The 25,345-nt window shown below is 44.5% G+C and overlaps 1 protein-coding gene across 1 annotated transcript in view; it reads left to right on the plus strand.

Moving 5' to 3' along the window:
* The first annotated feature begins 1,301 nt into the window (after positions 1–1,301).
* Positions 1,302–25,345, plus strand: part of LOC147707147 (NBAS subunit of NRZ tethering complex-like) — a 782,701-nt gene continuing 758,657 nt past the window's right edge. The window contains exons 1-2 of the mRNA XM_086925629.1: positions 1,302–1,428; positions 1,627–1,961. Of these exons, the coding sequence (XP_086781755.1) occupies positions 1,302–1,428; positions 1,627–1,961 (462 nt within the window). The remainder of the gene's footprint in view (positions 1,429–1,626; positions 1,962–25,345) is intronic.

The raw sequence follows: 25,345 nt of genomic DNA on the forward strand, positions 1-25,345 counted from the left end.
GGGAGTGCATGGGTGGATTCCTAGTAATCAATACTTTATCACTGCTGTAACACAGATAACACTTTTTTATCATCCTCTCTACTTGAATGTCCATTCCCAGCCACCAAAAGTCCATTCTAAGTCTCTCTTTTGTCTTACAAATGCTAAAATATCCCTCAAGTGCCAGGTTTATCAGTCTTTAATGTAACACTACTGATGAAATTAGTTTCATGCCTCTAAACAAACAGCCGTCAACAGAAGCAAACTCCTCCCTTACCTTCTAAAATGTTCTCAAACTTTCCCAAGCATCACCACCACGTTTCCACCCATTGCTCCTTAATTATCTTACATCCTTACATCCTTCACAGTGTGATCTCCATCCAATTCCCTTCTCCATTGTTCTTCTGAGACAACCCTTCCTGTAATGAGACAAACATTTCTAACATGCATTGTCCATCGTCTTGTTCCCTTGTAACATTCTGCTCTATCCTACTCTCCTCCACCAACCTGGACAATCAATCTACTGCTTTGTTTGTTTTTTTATCCCCGGAATGTATTCAAACTCAAATGTGTATTCTCGCAAGTTAATCACCCAGAATCCAATCCAGCTGGACACTGCATATAAGCCTTACCTAATAAATATTTTCCTCTGTGGCCTATAAACTGTTTGTACCTTAAATTGCGTGACCCCACAGGAAACTTGTTTGGGGCCCAATGTATCACCAACTTCTCCTTCTCGATGATCAAATAATTAATTTCTGATCCATGCAGTGATCTGGATGCAAACGCGATGGTCTCCTCAGTCTCCCTTTTATTTCCACCTACTTGCAACAATACTGCAGCTAACCCTTTCTAGGTGACATCAGTAGTTACTATCACTTTGTTATCAGAAATATAGGCTTTTAGCTTTAGTGTCATTTTCAAACAACATTTGATGTAATTAACTTCATCTTCACATTGTTTATGCCACTCAAACACCAACTTGCCCTTTAACAGAACTCCTGTGTTTAATTTCCTATTTGCCATGTTGTCGATAATCTTGCTATTGAACTCAACATACCTAACAAGGGACACAGTTCCTCTTTGTTCTCAGGCAAAGACATGTTCACTATAGCTTCAGCTAATTCTTTTTTCGGCTCAATGCCTTCTTACATAACACAGTGTCTCAAATAATCTCTTTACAAATAAATTTGCCTTTTTGTTTCTTGATTGTCAACCCAAATCCTAGAAACTTCTCCAAAACCATTTTCATTCTTTCACCACGTTGTCTCATATCACACCCACAAATAAGGACAACCTTCTGATAGTAAAATACCCTGGGCATGAATGCTGACATTAACGACTTGGACCTCTGGAACACTGAGGAATCTGACATTAACCCCTTCAATGCTGATGACGAGCTCAGCTCGTCGGCGAGCCTGCTCACCCAACTGCTACCTACGGCGCTGAGTGCGGTAACCCTGTTGAAAGCGGCATCCTCACGAGGGTAACATTTTGTCTTTGAATATATATATATGTATATATATATTTGCACTTACTAAAATAGTTGCATGAAAAGTCGTCAAATGATAGAAGAATTCTAAGTATGCTCCCTACAATGATGCGTTTACTGTTCTATTGACGTTGTATAATTATTTCTTCCTTTAGGACTGAATTATAAAAAACTAACAGATGAAAACGTGAGTCCTCTTGTGGCGCTGGAGCCAGTCCTTACGAGCCAGAATGTGCTTTCCATTTCCAAGCTTGCCACTAAAATCCCAGAGAGGGATGGGCGAATGCTCACTCCCAGCTCCGTGCATGCCACCTGGCTACAGAAACTCTTCTGGAACGGGGATCCACAGCTGCTTAAGAAGACCCCTCAGTCAGGGCCTGACTGGTCACAAGCATACGATATCTGTGCGAAGTACTTCGACCGGCTGCTTCCAGGAGACATGGTTGCGTTTCTAGATGAGATTACATTTTCTGAAAAAGCTGTCAACAAGGTAATTGAATTATACAAGTCATCAACTAAAACAAAATGCTGGCGAGTGATTATTTAGATGTTTGAATCAAAAAAAGAAAGTGAGTAGTTAAATAGCTCCCTTGTTAAGTAGTTTTCAGGACAACTACGTATTACTGAGGATTTACTGTCACTGCTTTGAGTTTGTAGCTTGGAACTGACTGAAGATATATTGCACTAGACTGGTGGGTAGATAAAATGATCTGTTGTGTGTTTTTTCCTTTGACAGCAGTCAAGGATAAGAATGACAGCTTCTCTTTGGCTTAAATGGTACCCAATACTAGCTTTGGGTGTAAGAGCATCATTGAGACTCAGATGAAGAGGAAGTTGGACATGGATCTTTACTTCCACTCCACTGAATCATATAGTCCAGTTTATTTGACTGTCTCTTAGCCAGTATTGAATCCAGTTCACCAACCTAAGACCACCCTGAGATTGTCACTCCCTCCTATTGTACCACATGCCCTTAGAACATATTATCTGACGTTCCTTTATCTAAGAGGGAGACTGACTTCATATCATACTTTATGAATTGCCCCAAGGCATCCGGTGTCCAAAATTGAGAGATTAGATTATGGCAATGTCTAGGTTAGGTACTTCCCGAGTCACATTGGCACATACATCAATTAGATGGGCCTCTGCCTGTCGCGTAGTGCCAAGAATAACGTTTGCCACACTGCTTATTGTTCCTGTGCTGTCAAAACATTCCACCTTTGAAAACTGGTATTAATTCTCCAAGCAAGTAAACACTTTCCACATAATTCATTTTCTTGTGATGTGTTTACTGTAGAGCTGAACTCAAGACACAATGTGAGCCAGCAGGACTAATGAATTTCTTTAAGGGCTAAATTGATATTGCCAAAAGTTCTAAATAGAAATGTCACCAAATAATTGAAAACCTGGGTCTGATACTTTTTAGGTCTCGCCTTTTCCATTCCGAAGGAATGGGAAATGGCGAGAATTCAAGTGCTCAAAATACTCGTGAAACCACTGGTTTTTTTGTGCGGTTTTCTTCGAGTTCACGTGGCCACAGGCACGCGCTTTTGGGCCATAAACTTTCACGGCCATCTGTTCCCCAGCTCCAGCACCACCCCTCTCTCTCCCCGCGCACAGCCTTACTTGGATTTCTCCTCCCCCTCCCCAGCCAGCTTCCCCCAGGCCGTGGGGTTTTGAGTTGCTTGATTTAAACGTGCATGCAGCTTGCCTTGCGGGCTTTAGCAGTGATCTGCATTTTTTTTCTAACTTTAACATTTTGCTGCTTCTCTTAATTTAGGTAATGTGTATTCCACAGATGTGGTAAACCTAAAGATAACAATCTTCACTAGAAGGCTGATTTTTGCTTCATTAGCGGTTGCGTCTTCACTGTTAGGAACGGACCATGTTTTTCTCTTGTTATTGTATGCCTGGTGTCAGCAAATACACTAAATGCATGTTTTTTTAGTCCTGGACAAGAAGCGTAAGCTCCATAGCCACATTAATCACATGGCTAAGAACTTTAACGTGTCTAACTTGAGCTTCTGTCAGTGATAAAATCTCAAAATACGACACATCCCTACTCGATGGTACTTAAAGGGCATCGTCACAGCTGTTTATTAGTCCGGACACATTCTATGGGCACCTTTTTGAAGCAAGGTACATCTACTAAATGGTCTGCTTGGTGCATCAACTATTGCTCAGTGGATCTCCTGAGTACACCAGCATCTCGGGAAAAACTCTTTTCTGGCGCTCCGAGACTAAACAGTAAACGCCATGTTTGAAGAGTCACAGCAACGCGGTACAATTTTTCTCAGTGCTCGCCCAAACATTTTTGAAGTTTCCCCTCCTCCTTACTCCAGATATGCGCTTCTCAGAAGGCCTTTAAAACATGATCTAAAAACCTCTCCGGAAACATCTCTTGCTTGGGCGATTTGAACTGCACTACTATTTCGCTGGGCATACTGAATATTGTGCTCTGTCGAACGCTGTGCTACAATTCATAGTATTTTATATACTTTTCACTCCAGTGTTTGTGTTATGCAGAAAATATTGCATGCAGTGATATTCCTGCCTGCACCAGTGCTGCATGTTAATGTTACCCGTATTGTGACGGAGTCTCTGTAAAGCCATTGAATCCCCCTCGCCCCGCGAGACTTGACTGCACAAAACAAAACCACAAATAGGTCCTAGAGGGAGATACGATGTATTTATGGTGCAATTACGTGTGCATCCTCACTGCTGGCTAACGTGTATGTACGTGGAAAGATGGAATTGCGTTATATGTTTTACTGCTTACTGCATTGACGTTCTTTGACAAACTTTGCTTTAATGGAGTGCGATTTGTTGTAAAATGCAAAGTTATGCAGTAGAACTCCTTCCTAATGTGAGTGAAAATATACGTCTGAAAGGTTAACCTCACACGGATGATTTCACACCCACGCGCAAACTCCTTCAATGCAAACAGGCTGCCTCCTGCCGGCGGTGAGAACCTTCTATAGTCCATGTTGCCACGGTGTAATAATGTTTGGCCTTTTTGATTGGGAGATTGCAATTTGTATATTTCGCTCGCTCCTTCTATCTTAACAAAATAATTGAGCATTTCCTATTCTAAAAAAAAAAATTCAAAAAAATAACACATTTCCGATAAGACTAAGCCCGGGTCTGGCGCCTTCTTCACGGATCAGGTTACAGCCAAAGGACTGACCAGATTGTGTCTAGTTTTCTCGAGGCCAGCTGACCTTGCTGTTGCCTGCTTATAGAAACTTGCAGGGGTAAACAGACGTTCCAAATTTGCTCGTACCCGTTGCTTCCAATGGATCTTGTGGGCGAAAGGATATTGTGAATAAAAGCAGTGACCTCGAGCATGGAAGAAGCAGTGAACTATGCATTTATATGCTGAAACAATGGCAGCATTCAGCGACGAAGAGGAGGTTGCCTGGCTTAAATGCTTGGGTAAACAGGAAGCCTTTTGTGGAAAAGCAACATCCCCTTTACCCTGCCCTGGACTGGTTGGCGTGTACTCTGCGGCTTCTCCTCCCCTAATTATTCATGGCTGGCCGGCCGTACTTTCAGTTTCCCAGCCGCTCTTGTTAAAAGTAAGAATGCAGGCTTTCTGCCCACCTTCCCTCTAAACCTTCTCTCTTAAGCTCTCGTTGTCTATCTTTATCAGTGCCTGTCAGCTGCTTAAGCTAAATAAGCCACAACTGTGGCTTCGTTGTACATCAACAACCACCAACAGCAACATCTGCTGGCAACTTGATGGCAACCGAGGCTGACAGGGCACGGCCACCCAACAAACCCAACTGCATCCACCGATAAGGCCCCTGAAGCAGTAGTGCTAACCGGTCCGGCAGCAAGAGAATCCAGACAGGGAGAGTGCAGCAGCGACAGAGGGCACTCTCGATGTTTGAGGTGTGCCGCAACAATATTGAATAAGCCCCCCACTCCCACCTATAAGGTGCCTGCTTGGGAGAAAAGATGGCACCCACCAAAGGACAAGCTGCACCAGTCCCCCCCTGCGAGAGGGGAGTGTGGACAGGCATCACAGAGAGGTGAGAAGAACAGCGCAGTTCCCTGAAAGTAAAAAATTAAGCACATAGACTGGACTGACGCCGCTATGCACACCCCCATTACAGAGCGACTTCCACTCACCATCTGCTGACATCGCGCATCTACCCTGCAGCTACGAGGAGAAGCGCCCACAAGGAAAGGCATGGCCTGCAATAAAAAGAAGGCTGCTGCAGCCCCTGTTTGAAGCGACACCACCAAACGGCATTGACTGGGTGAACTGCGGATGAAAGACAAGTTGCCCTGCCGCCCCAGCATTGAAGGAAGCCCACACCGGCATTGCAGTGCCCCTCCCCCCACAACAGCGACTCCAGCTCAGCATGGCCCGAGGCTCGAGGGAGGACTGCCAATGCCTCATGCACCAGTGTCACTAACAGGCCACGTAGGTGACTCAGGCCATCAATTGTGCAACAGTAAAGCCCCCCATGCTACCCACCGTGAATAAAAAAATAGCCCGCAGTGACCCTGCCTACCTCCTCGAAATGCCTGCAGCAGCGGGAGCAGTCTCCCCTCTCTGCAAATAAGAGCTTCCCAGCCTAGTCTCAAGATTGAGCCAGGACCTGTAAATAGAAGTGCTGTATATTTGACCCAGGTACTAAAAAAAATATATAGAGTTCTCTCTCTCCGTCCCCACACGTTTTCCATTGACGGTTGGCTGCTTCTCTTAAAGACGTGGTGGAGGGCAGACTGAAGTCGTTAAGCAAAGAAAACAAGCACTGGCGTTGCCAATAGGTTTCGCATTTGGAAAGTTGGAGCTATTGGTTTTGTAAATGACATTTTATATTTATATATTGTTATTGACAATGCCAATAACGGTATATAAATATAAAATGTCATTTACAAAACCAATAGCTCCAACTTTCCTACTGCGAGACCTATTGGCAACGCCAGGGCTTGTTTTGTTGGTTTTACATTTGACCCACGCCAAGCATTAGAGGGAAAAACCCCAAAGCAGGTTTTGAGACCATATATCTGGATACCCAATACTTGGTATTAATGACTTACTAGTAGAAAAGACTTGATACATACGCCCTAAGTGAAACTAACTTTGGACGCACAGTACTATACTTGAACACGTTGAACACACCAGTCCTTTGTCTGTTATAACTGTTTTCTTTTAATGTTTGTTTCATAAACTACGTATCCCATAATGCCACATTGAGGCTAAAATGGGGCAGTATATAAATGAAAAGTAAAAAAGGATTTACTGACCGTGAGAAAGGCCGTGAGGCTGAAACGCGTCGGTGGAGTGTTGTGAAGTGCTAATAAAGGCTTCTTAAAAAGTATCCGGTTGTGCCGCCCTCCTTGTGTTCTAAATTGAAATTCGGGCTTTGATCCAGCCCTTGGGCCGAGCACACACTGTTGAGCGCTCTCATGCTTGAAAGGATCGTGTTGGGAAAATATATATATATATATATATATATATATGGCACAAAGACATCTCCAGCAGTCACGCAGGTTTTGAAAAGACGAGGCAAACCCAGGTACTGGTGCTAGGTATGTTATTTTGCTCTCCACCACACCACCATTACGCGTTTCAGCCTAACGAGGCCTTGATCACATGACAACGTGCAGGGGCGTATGTGCTCCTTTTAAAGTGCTAGTGCCAACAGAAAAGTAATCGTTCAATAGACATAGAAAAAATCTTGTCTAACCAAGTTACTGCATAAATGCAGGTATGCAAGTCAAAACCAACTAAGTATGTTCATGGTTTATAAACTATGTATAATACAATATAATATGGACCTAGGTATTTATTGACAGGTAAAACTATTTTGAACCATAATTATAAATATAATTATAAATACACATATAAATATAGCAGCAATTACATGATGTAAACAATCAAAATTGAATTAGTATATATATATATCAATCACATATTGGATTTATATTAAAATCTGATGTTATTACACTACAATACAGTTAAAACCATGGTCCTATGTGTGTACTTGATAGTTTTTCTAAGATGTTATGAGGAAAACTGCCACTGATCGGGTCATCTGTGCATAGAAAATTCATACATTAGCCCTACGTATGGGTTAAAATATACAGGCCCACAAATGAATGTACATAATAGTCGCTACCATTTGTTTAGACATCATACCCAAGTGGGTAAGGAAGGTGACAGTACACATTGAGCAACAGTTGGCATACATGCAAAATCGGCAATAAATATTGGCAGAATAAATAAAGAAATGGTGCTACCTAAAGAACAGTGAATTAGGAAAGTGTTATAAAAACAATACTTTTTAACAATAAGAAAAATAGTCGAGATAGCTCTTATGTTTACATTTGTATAATTAATTAGTTGATGTTGTGAACTATGTTCCTAAATAAGTGTGGCAGTCCTCCCCAGCATTGAGACCGTTAGGGGTCTTGGTGTCTAATAGGATTATGTGCCTGGTCTCTAATCTCCGCAACAGTAGCTCACGATCACCTCCCCTTCTCTGTGGTGGTACTGTGTCAATGACAAAATATCTCAATTGTGAGGAGTTTTTACCATGGACCTCCTCAAAGTGCCTAGCTACCGGGTACGCAGTGTCGCCGTTGGAAATGGCCCGTAGGTGCTGGAGGATGCGTTTGTAAACGTGTGGTCTTGTGCTACCAACGTAGCGCAGACCACAGGGACACTCCAGCACATACACCGCGTACTCGGTGCGGCACGTCAGTTGGCATTTAATTGGCGTGGGTTTATTACTGAATGGAGTAGAGTATTCCTTTCTGCTTACTCCATTTCTGCAAGCCTTGCAGGAAGAACACTTGAGAAAGCCCTTACTAGAGTCCAACCACGAGCCCGTGGTCCTGATCTCAGGGCTGCTAGTCACTAAACAGTTACCCATAGTTCTAGCTCTTTTATAAGCTATGCTAGGGGAGCTACTGACCAAACCACCTAATACTGGGTCACTAGAGATAAGTGTCCAGTTGCGTTTGACTATGTTGCGAATAACCAAATGTTGATTATTGAAAGTTAGAATTAGGCGGGTTTCATTGTTAGCAGCAGTGGATGTAACATTCCTACTTTGGGTGCTATTGGGCAACAGGGATGTCCTGTCGAGGGAGTTTGCTCTGCTTATCGCTTTATCTATAATTTCCTTTGAGTACCCCCTTTGCAGGATTCTGTTCTTACAGGCTAGTTGAGCCTCCTTGCAATCTACGTCAGCGCTACAGATCCTCCTGATCTGGAGCATTTCCCCATAAGGGATGCTCCTTATAAGGTGGGCAGGGTGATGACTAGCTGAGTGGAGGACACTGTTACCCGCAGTTGGTTGGCGGTATAATTTAGTTTCAAGTTTCCCCCCTCTGGGGAAAACCTCCACATTTAGGAAACTGACTAACGTGTCACTGATCTGAGCGGTAAACTGAAGGTTAAGATTGTTCTCATTCAGTTTTTCAATAAACTCAAGTGCTTCATTTTTGCACCCATCCCAAATTACAAAGAGGTCATCGATGTACCGTAACCACCGTATAATTTTGGTATTCATGATTTCCCTGAATTTAGGCGTGAGGACCTGCTCCTCCAAGTATCCCATGTGCAAACAGGCATAACTGAGAGAGAAGCAGGCCCCCATCGCCACACCCCTCGTCTGCTGGAATAGTTGCTTCCCAAACAATAAAAAGTTGTTATCAAGACATAAGGTAATCATGGCAATGATCATGCGTGTATGTTCAAATAAATCGGCTGGTCTTGAGTTGAAAAGTGTTGTACTGCTCTAAGCCCATCCTTGTGAAAGATGCTGGTATACAAAGAAGTAACATCGAGTGAGATTAACAAATAACTCTGTTTCCACTCTACATCTTTTATCTTACTCAAGAAATCTCCTGTGTCGAGTACAAAAGATGGTAAGGACCTGACAAATTCTTGTAAGAAAAAGTTAACATATTTGCTCACATTTTCAAGTATACTGTTGCACGCCGAAATGATGGGTCGGCCCGGCGACATCGGCCTGTTTTTGTGGATCTTCGGTATGAAGTAGATTACTGGTGTTACCGGATTTTCCTTCTTCATGAACTTAAATTCGTCCATAGTGATAATACCAGTACTTCTCCAAGCCATCAATTTAGAGTAGATATCGCTCTTAGCTTGCTGAACTTGGTTGACATCAGTCCGTCTATAGCATGCCCGATCATTGAGTTGTCCTAAAGCTACTTCCATGTACATTTTCATTGGCCACAATACAACATTTCCTCCTTTATCGGATTGCCGAATGATTATGTTCGTATTCCTTTGCAATTTTTTGATGAGTTGGTGGTACTCAAAATACCGATAGTGATGTTTTTTAGAGAAGGTGCTGTGTTTAAGGAAAAGTGCCCTTAGTACTTTAGAGACTTTGTCATGAAATGAGTCCACATTGTCTTTAATCATTAGTGGACAGAATTTTGACTTAGGTTTGAAGGTGGTTGCTGTATTAGACATGCTCGTGCCCGGGCCCGGGCTGGATAAAGGTAAAACAGATTAATTTCCCATATCCAAGAGCTCCTGAAGCATTGTAGAGTCCTCTGCAGTGGGGGTAATGGATTGGGTGCTTTGCGCAGCCTCTGTAATCTGTTGCAAAGGTTTATGCAGGCACTGGTATTTGCGCAGTTTGAGTTTATTTGTATAATCGATTTTCGTTCCCGCATAATCAAAATTGGATTTGGCACTGTATGACAGACCTAAGGCAAGTATGGAGGTTTCGTTAGGTGTCAGCGGGACATCTGTGAGGTTGACAACTGTTTGTGATTCATCAGAACTCTGACTTATCTGCGGTTCCATTGCTTGCGTGGCTTTTTTTACCTTGTTCGTTGCCCCTCCACTGTTTGTTACAATGCCTCCTTGCTGCCCGCTTTGTGTTGGCATTTTGCTTGTGTTTGCACCATGTGCACCTGAGCGGAGGGTCTGTTTGCGATCCCGCTGTACTACCTCTAGCTCTTGTGCAGAGGTGAATGTGCGAAACCCCGCCCTCTGTGTTCGTGCAAGCTCACTATCGGATTCGCTATCGATGTTAGAGCTGCCTTCCGAAATAGATGAGGCTTCAATTCCTGCCACCTGTGATGTTTGTCTTGTGGGTGGCGGGTTAGTGATTGGGGTTGCATGTGTTGTTTTTAGGCGATCTTATTTTTTGGCAAACGTGAAAATTTGGCCGTGCTCATAGTCAAGGCGGTCCCTTTTAAATTTGTATGCCTTACGTCGTTTGATCACATCCTCTTCCCTCTTTAAACGGACAAACATGTCATCACGGTACTTTGCCATCAGGGGCGAACTTGGTAGTTTCTCAATTTCATCATTTAATCTGTCAATTTCCACAAGTAGTTTGGCCCTGTCAGTTTCAGCATATTTTATGAGTATTGTCATGAGCTTCCTAGAGGACTCCAAATTACATTCTGCCCAATCAGCCAGCATACTTGGGTCGGGGTTCTCGTATGATGGAGCGAGCATAATCCTTAAGCCACGCGTAACCCTGCCGACCTCCAAATACCCAGTCAATGAACAATGCTCCCACCACTTAGACTGCTCAGCTTTGCTTGCCCTCTCTAAAGCTTTGAACAAATCCTTTGCATTACCTTGCGTTTCTTGCGAGGGGGCTGTAGACACAGTAGCTGCTCTATCCCCGGCCGGGGAATCTGTAAACATACTTTTTGCTTCTCGACTCGTCCCTGTAACGTGTCGACAGACATGGCGTTTAAGTTGTGAGCGTTGAAATTGAAACTATGTATTTCCGTTATTTGAACAGAATCTGTAACGGAAAAACAAACACACTCCACACAGGACTTGCTCTGGAGCTCCTTAGAATGGCAGGTACTAGCGGTGCAGCTCGTGTCCTGGGTCAACGAATGCCGACCTCCGACCCGGAACTGCTCCGACACACTTCACCGCTCTTCGTTCAGAACTTCCACACTCCCGGGGCACTCCGGTCACTCCTCACGAAGTAGAAAAAGGGGATCCCAGCCGGAATCGCTGCTTCTCACCAAAGAGCCCAAATCGTGGAGGGGTTCGCCAAATCCGGGGAAGCAATCCCGAAAATATTTTAGGCACAAAGACGTCTCCAGCAGTCACGCAGGTTTTGAAAAGACGAGGCGAACCCAGGTACTGGTGCTAGTTATTTTATTTTGCTCTCCACCACACCACCATGACGCGTTGCAGCCTAACGAGGCCTTGATCACATGACAACGTGCAGGGGCGTATGTGCTCCTTTTAAAGTGCTAGTGCCAACAGAAAAGTAATCGTTCAATAGACATAGAAAAAATCCTGTATATATATATATATATATATATATATATATATATATATATATATATATATATTTGTATTTATATATATGTTTGTATTTATATATATATTTTTTATTTATTTTCACTACCAAGCCTTTTTGGTGTGTAGGTGAAACAGAGCACAGCACAAAGAAGATATGAAAGTGCTGAGTTCTGGGTGCAATGATCCCAGACATAAGCTCGTTTTCTGCAATTTGGCCTTTCCTCTTTTTTTAAAATAAAATCCTGGACCTCATTACCGCAACTCATCTCTTATTATTCTATTTACATTGATTTGCACTTGAATTGTATAGCGCTTCATACCCCTTAGTACTTACATACCTTCCTAGACTTGCTTTCCTTCCTCACAAAGGGCAATGAAAATTACCCCAACAACAGGGCCTTTCAAGAAGGATAAAGGATTGAATACTGCGAAGGCCTGTTGAGTTTTCTCCCTTATGGCCCGAGGAAAGGACAAATCCTCCCAATAATCCTTAGTGCCACTCTGCAATTGTACATGTGAAAGGTTTCAAGTCTCTCCTTAAGAGGTTTACAATTAGGAGGAATAAAACATAAATTGTAAGTGACCTTGGCTATTTAGTAGCTCTTGAATGAAGATGAAGTTTAAGACAGAATTTAATAGAAAAGCAGTAAACATCCCCTGACATAAAAGAAGAGCAAAGAGACAAACAAGGACATCCAGATGCAGATCAGGTTGATGGTGTAACTGCAAGAAGCAAAATTCAGGGACAAGGGGGTGAAGAACACAACAAAAAATAGTGGAACAAAAGGGATTGCTACAGACCCATCACTTGTAAATCCCTAATTGTATATGATTCAGATGTGAACTGAAATTACAGGAAAAGGCGTCAGGCACTGTTTAAATCCTTACCACCACTCAACACAGTCACATCTCCCACTCATGACAACAATCTTTAGACATTAATTGTTATCATGTGGACACAATCAACATAATTAGACAGTGTGGTACCATAATATAGTTTGACAGAAACATCCTGCCCTAAATATTGGCTACAATAATATTGCCCCATTTTTAATAATAGAAAACATCACCCGTGAGATGTAATTTTCTAAATGATGTTTAGGACACAATATTTAATTTGGACATTTTTGTATAAATTATATTCTGGCATGCAACCAATTAAACACCATTTACTTCACATAATCCCATACTGACCAACTTCAAGTACATCCACGTTGCTTCCCACTCTTTCAAGTCCCTGCTCCACCAAACATTAGCCACCATTATCATCTCTCTAAGAGCCACAATCTGTGGCTTTGACGTTATCTACTTCTTGATTATTGAAACTTTCATACCCTGCTTGTCTGCAGCCATCATCAACTCTGTCAATTCCTCTTTCATATCCTGCACCTTTTCAACCTTCCACAAGTCAGGCAACCATCCTACTGTTAATCACTCGCATCCACTTCTTACTGAATATTTCGGAGCAGTTTCTCACTGTCCACCTCTAGGACCAAATTTATCCCCAGCTGCCGCCTAGAAATATTATTAGTGATTTTTATCCTACTGCAGCTCTCAAACTACTAACATCTGTGTTGTCGATAATGTCCTATAGATTAATGACAATGGAGACCCTTGCCTCCTATACCTGTCAGCAAACTTTAACATGGTTGGCCACGAGGCCCTTGGGTAAAAATCCCTGCTCACATGGACATCACAAACTCCATCTTGACCAAACTCAACAATATTCCTTCAAATGTACACCATATTGTTTTTTGTTTTTAAATAAAAGGGATTCATTAAGCTCTTTCTTTCCATTACTTGCACTATCCTTCATGTCACTATCTTTACTTAAGGTATTTACAGTATCCTATCTCTGTGTCAGCAGCTAATTACATCAAATGCCTTACTGGCTTTGACGCTTGTAAGTTGAGGAGGGCTGGATCCATGTAGGATTTTCATTGATATAATAAGTACCATTAAGTTGGGTAAAGAGCAGTTACTAGGCTGGTCTTGTCAGACGAATGTGAGAAGATCTTGAACATAGCCTTATAGCCCGCCGTAGAGGGCTATACCGGCTAATTAAGACCCTCTCCAGCGTTAAAGGCCCCGAGCCGAAGGCAAGTAGTAGGGTAAATCGGCTGACTTCACTGTTTTCTGCAGTTCTAGCTTTGTACTGCAGCTACCATACTGAGAGTGAAATGTGCAGTATACAACATGGAATAACAAAATGGCAGTGCATTTATAATATATGTAGATGTGCAATAATGCTAAAGCTTTCATGTGCTTAAAGCAGGTTTAAAATGAAACCACAGTTGTTAATACAAAAACATGGCTTATGTCAATATGCGTTTTCAGACCTACCCTTTTTCTGTGTGAGGTTAAAACCTACAACAATTTGATAGCCTAAAGCCGGATAATTTCATTTTCAAGTGCTTGATTGGTGCAATTTTCATTATTCTCCTCAAGCCGCCCAGCATGGACAATGCCTTTATTTTTGTAAGCACGTAGAGGATGCACACTATCAGGTTAATCAAAACATTAGGGTTATCACAACAAGAATCACTACTATTACTATTGTAGAAATCCTTATTCTCTAATTCCCAAATATCAGTGGTGGGTGGTGATCTAGGCCAGTGATGGGGTGTAATACTTGCCAGTAATTCACCCCATGTATTTCTAAATTTGCCTTGAGAGTTGCTTATATGTTAAGAATTACCTTCATTGTGCTAATGCCAGCATATTGTTATGGACACTCCCTATGCCAATAATTACATACAATATTCCAGTAGCAGAATCTTGCCACTGATATAGCCCATATACTATGAATGGCCCACGTATCAAACATTACCTTCAGTATTTAAGAGGCAGCAATGTATCATGATATGCTTCCCAGAACCTACCTCCTCTGCCCCAATATGCCATAGCTTCCATTTTCAAGGCACATAATTGTCTCTGGTATGCCACCATCAGCATTGGGCCATAGGTATCGCTTTATGTCAAGTATTTCTTCCAGTATTTCAGGGTCTGCATTTTGCCTTGGATGCCATCCCGTCTGCCAAGAATTACCTCCAATGTTCCAGTGAAAGCATTTTGCACAGGTGCTTTTCTCCACAGGGGCCACACCACGAATTACTTCTAGTATGTGAGGGCCTGCATTTTGCCATAGGCACCCTTTCTTATGGCAAGAATTATCTCCAATATGCAAGCAGCAGTGGCATGTTACCTTGGTTGCCGCCATAGCCTAGAATTACATTGAGTATGCCCTGGCCAGCAGCATACTAGAATCATAAACATGCAAACAAACACACTGTTCCTCACTCACACTCTCTCACTCATACTCACTCCCTCTTGCAATCACTTTCTCCCCTCTCTCACTCATACTCACTCCCTCTTGCAATCACTTTCTCCCCTCTCTCACTGTAATTCACACTGTCTCATTCATTGCCACTGTTAGACCTGGCGCCGTTGGTGTGAGTCTTCCTTCCATTTTGACGGATTGCCTCCTCTGTTTTGATATGTTTTTGCTGGTTATATGCTTTGGGCACTGTGCCACTGCTATTCAGTGCCACAATGCAAATGCTCCCTATGTTAAATTGATCTACTAATTGGTGATTCCATGATTGGGTTATTTGATTTACCTGTCAGCCCCTAGTACAGTGCACCATGTGTGCCCAGGGCGTGTAAATCAAATGCTGCTGGTGGGCTTGCAGCACTGGTTGTACCACCCACAGGAGCAGCTTGTAAAGTGTGTCTCAGGCCTGCCATTGCAAGGCCTGTGTGCAGTCTAGCACTGCCATGTCGACTATGCAAGTGCACCCACTTGCTAGTCCCTAAACGTTCCCTTTGCTTCATATTAGGCACCCCTATGGTAGGCCCAACGGCAGGGTGCATTGTAAGTATAAGGTAGGACATGCTCTGATGCTTGTAGCATGTCCTAATCGTGTACTACAGCCATTTTCGTTTTTCACTATTGCAAGGCTAACTGTTTTCCATAGACTAGAATGGGCAGTTAGATTATTACATTCTTATAATCCTAACTGACTCAGGGAACATGGTAGAAATTCTCCACGGCAGGAGCTTCTACCACTGCGTTAGTATGTGGAGTCTCTGTACAAGAGCTCTATCAAGCTGCTACATGGACAACCCTGCATATGTTCACAAAGCCTGGAGAGTCCGGTCCTAAGAGAAGGGCATTTGGCCCACTTGGTTCTACAGGACTTTTTGGTTGAGTCCATTCACAGCCCACATCCAATTAGGTACTGTTTTTGTTTCTATTAAAAGGTGAGGGATCAGTGGGGAGAAGTCTCCTTCAGAGAGAAAGTTCCTTACTGTTGGTAAAGCACTTTCTGGTAGAGACTCTACCTATTCCTCACCCAACCCTCTCATCCTCCCCGTTCTGTGATTTGACTCTATCCATTAATAAGATCCCAAGTCTAGGAATCTGCACACCAATTTGCTTTTGGGGGTCTGCGTCTGAGGATGCAGATAGTCTCAAAAGCTACTGACGTCACTCTGTGGTTCTGCACGTCATTCCTGAAGCGGAATGACAGCAGCAGGGGCATAGCTTCAGGTGAGTGTTTGGAGTGTGACACCCCCTGCCCCAATAAATAGATTCTTGGCTTCAGAGTTGGGTCTGGGGTCCCTGAGTCAGGTCTTCTATGCCTTTGTTGGTTTTTCTCAGCATCCTCTTTTGACTAAAAGTTTTTTTTAATTTATTTTTTATTTTTAAAGGAGCTTAGACAGAGGGCTACTTAATGCAAATAAGGATTGAACATGTTCCTCATAGGAACAGTGTATCCCAAACCTTGATCATCCCACCACCCTTCCATATACTGTTTTTTAGTTGGGAAATTTGCAATTCACACTCCCTGAATCTCATGGACTAAGCTACGCCCCTGGATGTCATTGCGTAGCAGCTCAGCACCACCTACTGGCATGCAGAGGCACTGTTGAAAGGTTTCCGGATCCAGTCTGACATTTGGGGAATATTTAAAAGGTGCGGAATCTGCGGTTAGATAGTCTCAAGTTCAAGTTCAAGTTCAGGAATTTGTATAGCGCACTACTCACCCAGAGGGTCTCAAGGCGCTTGAGGGAGGGTAGGTGCATTACTTATCGAATAGCCAGGTTTTTAGTTGCTTTCTGAAGGACAGGTGGTTCTGTGTAAGTCTGAGGTGAGTGGGGAGAGAATTCCAGGTTTTGGCCGCTAAGTAGGAGAAGGATCTTCCTCCCATGGTGGATCTGTTGATGCGCGGAATTGCGGCGAGGGATTGATTGGATGATCGAGTTGGCGGGTTGGTGTGTAGAAGGACAGTCGTGTGTTGAGGCATTCGGGTCCTAGGTCGTAGAGGGCCTTGTGTGCGTGGGTGAGGAGACGGAACGTTATTCTCTTGTTGACGGGGAGCCAGTGGAGATCCTTCAGGTGACCGGAAATGTGAGCATGACGGGGGATGTCCAGTATGAGTCTGGCTGAGGCGTTTTGGATGCGTTGGAGTTTTTTCTGTAGTTTGGCTGTGGTTCCGGCGTAAAGGGTATTTCCATAATCCAGTCGGCTGGTGACCAGTGCGTGGATGACGGTCTTTCTTGTTTCGGTGGGGATCCAGCAGAAGATTTTTTGGAGCGTGCGTAGGATGTTGAAGCATGAAGATGAGACGGCGTTGACTTGTCTGGTCATCGAGAGGGAGGAGTCTAGGATGAAGCCCAGGTTACGTGCGTGATCTGTAAGTATGGGTGCTGTGCCCAGGGCCGGTGGCCACCATGAGTCGTCCCAAGCAGAGGGGGATGATACTAAGATGAGGACTTCCGTTTTGTCCGAGTTAAGTTTTAAACGGCTGTTCTTCAAGCATTCGGCTACTTCTTTCATTCCTTCGTGTAGATTGGTTTTGGCGGTGTTTGGGTCTTTGGTAAGGGAGAGGATCAGCTGGGTGTCATCTGCATAGGAGATGATGTTGAGGTTGTGTTGGCGCGCGATGGATGCGAGGGGACTCATGTATACGTTGAAGAGGGTGGGGCTGAGTGAAGATCCTTGTGGTACACCACAGATGACTTTGGTGGCCTCTGATTTGAAAGGGGGGAGGCAGACTCTCTGGGTTCTACCGGCGAGGAACGAGATGATCCAATCCAAAGCTTTTCCTTGTATTCCGACGTTGTTGAGGCGTTGTATGAGTGTGCTATGACATACTGTGTCGAATGCGGCGGAGAGGTCAAGTAGGATGAGGGCAACTGTTTCTCCGTTGTCCAGTAGCGTTCGGATGTCGTCTGTAGCTGCGATGAGGGCGGTTTCGGTGCTGTGGTTGGCTCGGAAGCCCGACTGTGAAGGGTCGAGGGAATTGTTGGATTCAAGGAAGGCGGCGAGTTGACTATTGACGGCTTTCTCAATGACTTTGGCAGGGAATGGGAGGAGTGAGATGGGGCGGTAGTTCTTGAGTTCAGAGGGGTCTGCTGTGGGTTTCTTCAGAAGGGCGCTGAGCTCGGCATGTTTCCAGCTTTCCGGGAAGGTAGCGGAGTTGAAGGAACAGTTGATGACATCGCGGAGATGGGGTGCGATGATGGAGTCTGCTTTGTTGAAGATGTGGTGGGGACATGGGTCGGTTGGCGATCCTGAGTGGATTGAGTTCATCAGGCGGATGGTGTCTTCTGTGGTGATTGGATTCCAGGCGAAAAGGTTGTGAGAGTGCTGTTTTGGTTCGGGGGTGGGTGGAGTGGGCTGTTTCGGATTGGTTTTCAAAGTTGTTATGTATGTCGGCGATTTTGTTGTGGAAGAAAGAGGATAAAGAGTCGCAGAGGTCTTGGGAGGGAGTGATGTCGTTGGTGACGGCGGTGGGGTTGGTGAATTCTTTGACGATGTTGAATAGTTCCTTGCTGTTGTGGGCGTTGTTGTCGAGTCGATCCTTGAGTGCTGATTTCTTGGTGGATCAGATCAATTGGTGGTGTTTGCGGGTGGCGTCCTTGAAGGTGGTCAGGTTGTCAGAGGTTGGGTTTTTTCTCCAGGTTTTCTCGAGGGTACGACATAACTTCTTGGATTTCTTAAGGTCATCGTTGAACCAGGGGGCCTTTTTGCTACCTTGTTTGATCTGATGGTTTTTCAAGGGTGCTAATACGTCAGCGCTGTGGGTGATCCATTGTGTGAGTTTGATGGCAGCTTGGTTTGGGTCCGATGATATGGCAGGAGGGTTTTGGTTTAACGATGTGAAGAGTTGGTCGGTGGTGATTTTGTTCCAGTTTCTTTGAGGAATAGGTTGTGGGTCATGGTCTTGTTGTAGCTGAAGTGAACGCAGCTGTGGTCGGTCCAGTGGAGAGCTGTGGTGTGATCGAAGGAGTTGTGTTTGCTGGAGGTGAAGATAGGGTCGAGCGTGTGTCCGGCAAGGTGGGTGGGGGTGTCAACAAGTTGCTTGAGACTGAGATTGGCCAGGTTGTCCAGAAGGCTGGTGGTGTTGCTGTCGTTTTTCTTTTCCAGGTGGAAGTTGAGGTCTCCCAGTAGAATGTAGTTCTCGGAAGTAAGGGCATGTGGGCTGATGAAGTCGGTGATGAATTGTGTGCGGGTTCCTGGTGGTCTGTAGATGAGGGTGCCTCTGAGTGTGGTCCTGGGGTCGGTGTGGATCTGAAAATGAAGGTGTTCGGCGGTCGCAAGGTTATCGTCGGAGCTGGTCGTGATTCGGATGGTGTTCTTATGGACGATGGCGATGCCTCCTCCCGTTTGGTTGGTGCAGTATTTTCGGATGATCTTGTAAGTGTCCGGGATGGCTATGGCGATGTCGGGCGCTGATGAAGCGTTCATCCAGGTTTCTGTAAGGAAGGCGACGTCCGGCGATGCGGTGTCGAGTAGGTCCCAGAGTTCAGTGGCGTGTCTGTGGACCGAGCGGGTGTTTAGCAAGATGCACTTCAGGTGGTTGGGGTCGGGGATGTGTTTGGAGGTAGTGGACTTGGTGTGGGTCCTGGTGCAGGCGAACTTGCAGGAGTGGCAGGCGAATGGACCATGGGTGTGTCCTGGGGTAGCTACGCAACATTGTGGGGAGCGTCCAGGGTTAATGGTGAGGAGAGTAGCGGCGTCATACGATAAGCGAGTGGGGAAGGTATTGCGAGGACCAGGGGGTATGGCACTGGGCGCGGTCCAGGCGCGGACGGGCGTAGACAGGCTTACCTTTGGCGCACCTTCGGCGCGACAGCTGCGCGTGTACGCTGCACGTTGGTTCATCTGTCTTAAATGGAGAGTGGAGGGGGGCGGAGCGTGGGAGGGTCAGCTGGGGGGGGGGATCGGGGAGGAGACACAGCCCACAAGTAAACAGCTCAAAAAAATGGCAGCTCGGGACTGAAAATGAAACAGGAGCACAGCCGGAGTGCGAGCAGAAGTACAGTTGCAAATAAATCACTAAAACACTTTACAGGCAGTTTTAAAATCGCCGCAAATGCAAGGCCAATGCGCTTAGATCAAAAGAAATGCTAACGATACCAGGCGCTATATGCAGTTCAATGCACTCTGAGTTGCAGGTGATGTGGATAGCCAGGTGCTGTATCAGGGCAGTCAGCGCTGTATCAGGGCAGGCAGCGCTGTATCTACCCTAAACAATGTTACAGAAGGTATGAAACTTCTTTGTAAAGGAAAACTGGCCTCGCACTGAATACGAGTGGTGTTCGTTAGTACAGAGAGGTTTTTATCTTTAAAAAAGTATCTTTAAAAAGTATTGTTTTAGTCTGATTTTTAAAACTTGCCTGATTTGCACTTCACTCTGCTGCACTAACAGGGAGCTGTGTTATAGCTCCGGGGGGGCTGCAATAGTTGTTAACTGGGAAACTGTGATATTCAAGGCAGCGTCCTAGATGCTGACGTGCATGTCCGATTAAAAAAGGGGCAGATGACGCGGCCACGCTGCGGTGCCTCGCACTAAACACGAGTGGTGTTCGTTAGTACAGAGAGGTTTTTATCTTTAAAATGTATCTTTAACACCTTCAGCGCGGCGCGAATTTTCGCGCTGTGCTGAAGGTTCTAAAAACGGGCAAGGTTGTGACGGAACGGTTCCGTCATCAGCACAGCCCAACCGACGCTGATGACGGAACCGTTCCGTCATAAGCATCGAAGGGGTTAAAAAGTATTGTTTTAGTCTGGTTTTTAAAACTTACCTGATTTGCACTTCACTCTACTGCACTAACAGGGAGTTGTGTTGTAGCTCCGGGGGGTTGCAATAGTTGTTAACGGGGAAACTGTGATATTCAGGGCATCATCCTAGACGCTTACGCGCACGCCTGATTACAGAAGGGGGGGTGATGCGCGGACCCGCCTAAGGCAAGCCTGTCTGCGTACGTCCATGGCGGACAGGGGCCAGAACCTCTGCCGGTTACTTGAGGGAAATGGTCACTTACACATCGGACCAGCTTCACCATCTTAGAGAGGGTACAAGGAGTAAGTGTCCTCACTTGATCTTACCTAACAGTACTGTTCAACAATACCCTCACTGCTCTTTTAAATTAGGCCCCGCTACAAAAGCCCCCATGGGCATTTCCCTTGAGACTGTTTTTAAAATGTTCTTAGATAATTGTTGATCGATTCCCAAACATTCTATGGAAATTCGGTTACTGTTGGAAGAAGAGGACCTTGACGTTCTGTTTTTAACAGAAACTTGGCGGAGTAATGATGCCGACATGGCAGTTGTTTAAGCACTCTCATCTGGATATGTAATTCAGAGACTTGATCGAGAGCTGCGCAGAGGAGGCGGCATAGCAATTATTTATAAATCTAATTTCCATTGCCGTATACCCTACACCAGACTGCGGGAGTCTTTCCTTTGCAATCGGTCTATTCAATGTCTGTACATTCTCTGGGATTCTAATATATCGTCATCCAGGGGCCTATAGCCAATTCTGTAGGGATCTACCGGACATAACAGCCAATCTAGCTATCCCCCTATCTATTTTTTCCCTATTAAGGGGTTTTAATATACATTTTGATGACATCTCACTGCCAGCTACATGTGAGTTGATTGACGGCTTGGGGGCCTTTCAACTTAATGAAAAAGTGAGAGGTCCCACACACTCTAAAGGACACCTACTCGACCCTATTTTTTCAAATATTGAAGTCCTTTTTGGTCGGGAACACCATCCTGGTGCCCTGGTCAGACCACAGCCTGATTCCATTTTTCTTGGCCCCTCAGGTCGCCAATAGGCCTGCTGTGAAATCCAGAAAACGTGTTTGTCAGTGGTCAAAACTTCCAATAGAGTCCTGGGTGTCAATTCTTAATAAGACCAATATCTGATCCAAATCCCAGTATTGTGTACGATAAGCTGGATTAATGGCTTGAATCCTCATTAGACATTGTACTCCCAAGAAAATGGGTTACCAATAATATAGTGGTTAATAAAAAAGCCTGGTACTCTCCAAAGCTTTGCGAGATCAAGCAATCTTGTAAACGTCTGGAGAGAAGTTGGAGAAAAGATTTCTCCTCAATTAACAAGAATAAATATAGGGAGGCTATGAAAATGTATAAGGAATAAATTGGATGTGCACAGGCTATTTACTACGAAGAAAGAATCACCTCAGACTGCCAACGCGAAATATTTGGCTCTGCGAAATCTCTCCTTAAACTTCTCTCTCTTCGTATTGTATCTGAAGACATATCATCCCGTTGTAACAAAATGGCAACATTCTTTTTTAATAAAATACAGGACATCTATTCCTCTTTTCCCCAGGCTAAAATTCAACAAAACACACTACCTGTTGTCAATAGGCCTAAAAAAAAAGATTGTCCATTAGCGGAAATTCTGTATATAATGGAGGCTGTGCTGTTATTGTTCTTCTAGATCTCAGTGCAGCCTTCGATACGGTCAATCATCGGTTGCTCATTCAAAGACTTAGGGAGACAGGAGTTGTGGGGACTGCTCTTAAGTGGCTGGAATCCTTCCTGAAGAACAGATCATTCTAGGTATTTGAAGATGAAATGACCTCCAAATGTATGCCACTTAGATGTGTGGTTCCTCAGGGATCATCCCTGAGTCCCACTCTATTTAATGTGTACATGAGCCCCATGGCAGAGGTAGTCAAGCCGTTCATTATCCAGATTGTCACCTATGCCGACTGCACACAACTGATTGTCTCTTTCAACCAGCTTGACAAAACTGGGTCTGATCTAGCCTGGTGTCTAGAAAAGCTGTCAATCTGGATGGAGGGCTCGTACCTTGGATTCTTAGGACAATATGGAAAATCCTCCCTCTGCTCCCCTTTCACGCCAGAAGATTGATGGTTCAAGCATTGATTCTCTCCCGGCTTGATTATGCCAATGCCCTCTATCTGGGTTCCCATTGTCTTACCATCAAAAGATTGCAGACTGTGCAAAACTGCGGAGCACGTCTGCTAATGAATATTCCCAGTCGTCAATCAGCAAAGCCCTCAATTGCCAACCTTCACTGGTTCCCCATCCCGGAGACAGTCCAGTTTAAAGCTTTGTGCAGTGCACACAAGGCAATGTTAGCGAATGGACCACCCATTAGTCGTTCCATCATCTCGCCCTATTGTCCTAATAGGGCTCTGCATTCGGAGAGTAGTGGTGGTGGAAGTCCCTAAAATAAAAACTCACAAAGTGGAGGGCATATTTTCTCTTATAATGTCGCCAAGTTGTGGAACTGTCTTCCCCTCCCTATTCTTCTTGAAACTAACCATTTGGCTTTTTGAAAACGTATGAAAACTTTTCTGTTCCGTTAAACAATGTCACTGAGTTTGTGATTGGACTTCTTTAAGCGTTGGGATGTCTTTGGGTAATCATGCGCTCTACAAATGCTGATTCATTCATTCAAAAAGCTAGTAGTAAAACTTTGGAGAGACAGTGTTGTGATTCATAAATGATAGGTGTGCAAGTAATATGCTTTCCCTTATACTTTGCATCTCTCATTGACATCTTTTAGGGAAATGTGAAAGATGTAGTTTCTTGCAGACCAGTCATTGCTTAAATGCCATCTGATTCATAATTTCATAAATACCACATACATACACATCTACATTACTTTGTTTCAAAACAAGCAGTAAGTAGCCTGGCTGCGCTTGTTGCTTTCTTCACCATAGAAGTTGATCTTTTCTGTTGTAGAGGGAGGGTTGTGTGTTGGAGGTGATAAAAATAAAATATAATGTAGCAGATCTCAAAGGAGATTTAAGTTGCAGTGGGAGTAAGTTTTGTTTTTGGAGTGTAGCAGGTGACCTGGTTGCCCTTTGTAAGTAAGACCTTAATGAGTCTTGTTACATTGAGGACACTTTTCAGGTATTTTTCTTGACTGTTTGGAATTTTGGCAAGCAATGCATTGTTGCCAGTAGGGCACTTGTAAAGTCATGCTGTGGAAGATATTCTTTAACTTTGTGAAGAAGCAAGAGATGATTCCAGGATGTCCATAACTCAGCGAGTTCCCAGTCACGGCCGGCATTATTCGGGGGTGGTAGGGCGGGGAGGGGGTCACGCGGTTAGGAGGGGGGTTAATTTACAAATAAATTAAAAACGTATCTGTCCGCCGGCCTGGTCCTGCGTTTTCTTCGTGCAAGTCCTGCATGGCGCCTGCTCTCTTGCCAATCCCAACACTGCAGTGGCAGCATTTTGATTGGTGGGGACGCCACCCAGCCAGGGGATTACAGGGAGGCCATTTTCTCCATGTAGGCTGCATTGCAGCTTGAATGAATAAAGGGCAGAGTGTGCATGACTGGTTTGGGGGGCCCCAGATGGCCTATCAAACCAGTTATGCACGCTCAGAAGTGGGCACACTACTTACTGCTCCCCAGCCCTGCTTGCAGAGCAACCCCGCCCGCAACCAAACCCTTCTGTTCGGCTTTATTGCAGTGCGAGAAGCAGAAACATAAAATGGTAGTTATTACCATTTTATGTTTCTACTTCTCGCACTGCGATAAAGCAGTGGGGTGACGCTCCTCCGCCCTAGTGGAGGAGCCGGCCCTGGTTATTCCACTAGACATGTACTTGATATTGCAGTTTTGTCAAGTCCCAATAATCTGTTGAGATTCTGATGCCCGGACTAATGCTACAGTCAGTTGATCATTCCACCACACAAGTATGTGCACTCTGGCACCTATCCCTTGCACCCCAAAAACCCATACACACAATTAGAGTGCACTTGCGGAACAGAGATATGAATTACATTTCATGCTTTACCATTTAGTTTTTAATTTCCTCTTCTTTCCAAACTGCAGTTCCATCCCATACCTTAAGGTCTTTAATATTCCTGTGCCTAGCATCTGGGTCAAGGATGCAGATGGAACTAGTGCAAAATATACTGTGGGACCAGGGCTTAGGAGAATGAGGGACTCACTGAACCCTAGCTTTGGCTGCCTTTTACTACTTATTGTACGGGGGCCCATTTTACTTTTCTGTATTAGGGCCTACGTCAACCTTGCTTAAACACTCTCTCTCTCTCTCAAAGAGAATGTGGGCTTTTATTGGTCAGAAATTTCAGACCGGGAAAGGAGTACCACCCTAGCCATGGAAAACACCACTAGTTGCATCCATTTTAGGTTTGTCTCGTTTTTCAGTCCAGCTCCCACTTCCCTTTTGACTTAGTTTTTCCATTAGTGCAAATAGGGGCACAAGTTGGGGGTACACGCAGCTACACAGCGTCCACCCACTCTTTTC

Source organism: Lissotriton vulgaris, chromosome 6, assembly GCF_964263255.1.
Source record: "Lissotriton vulgaris chromosome 6, aLisVul1.2, whole genome shotgun sequence".
NCBI lineage: Eukaryota > Metazoa > Chordata > Amphibia > Caudata > Salamandridae > Lissotriton > Lissotriton vulgaris.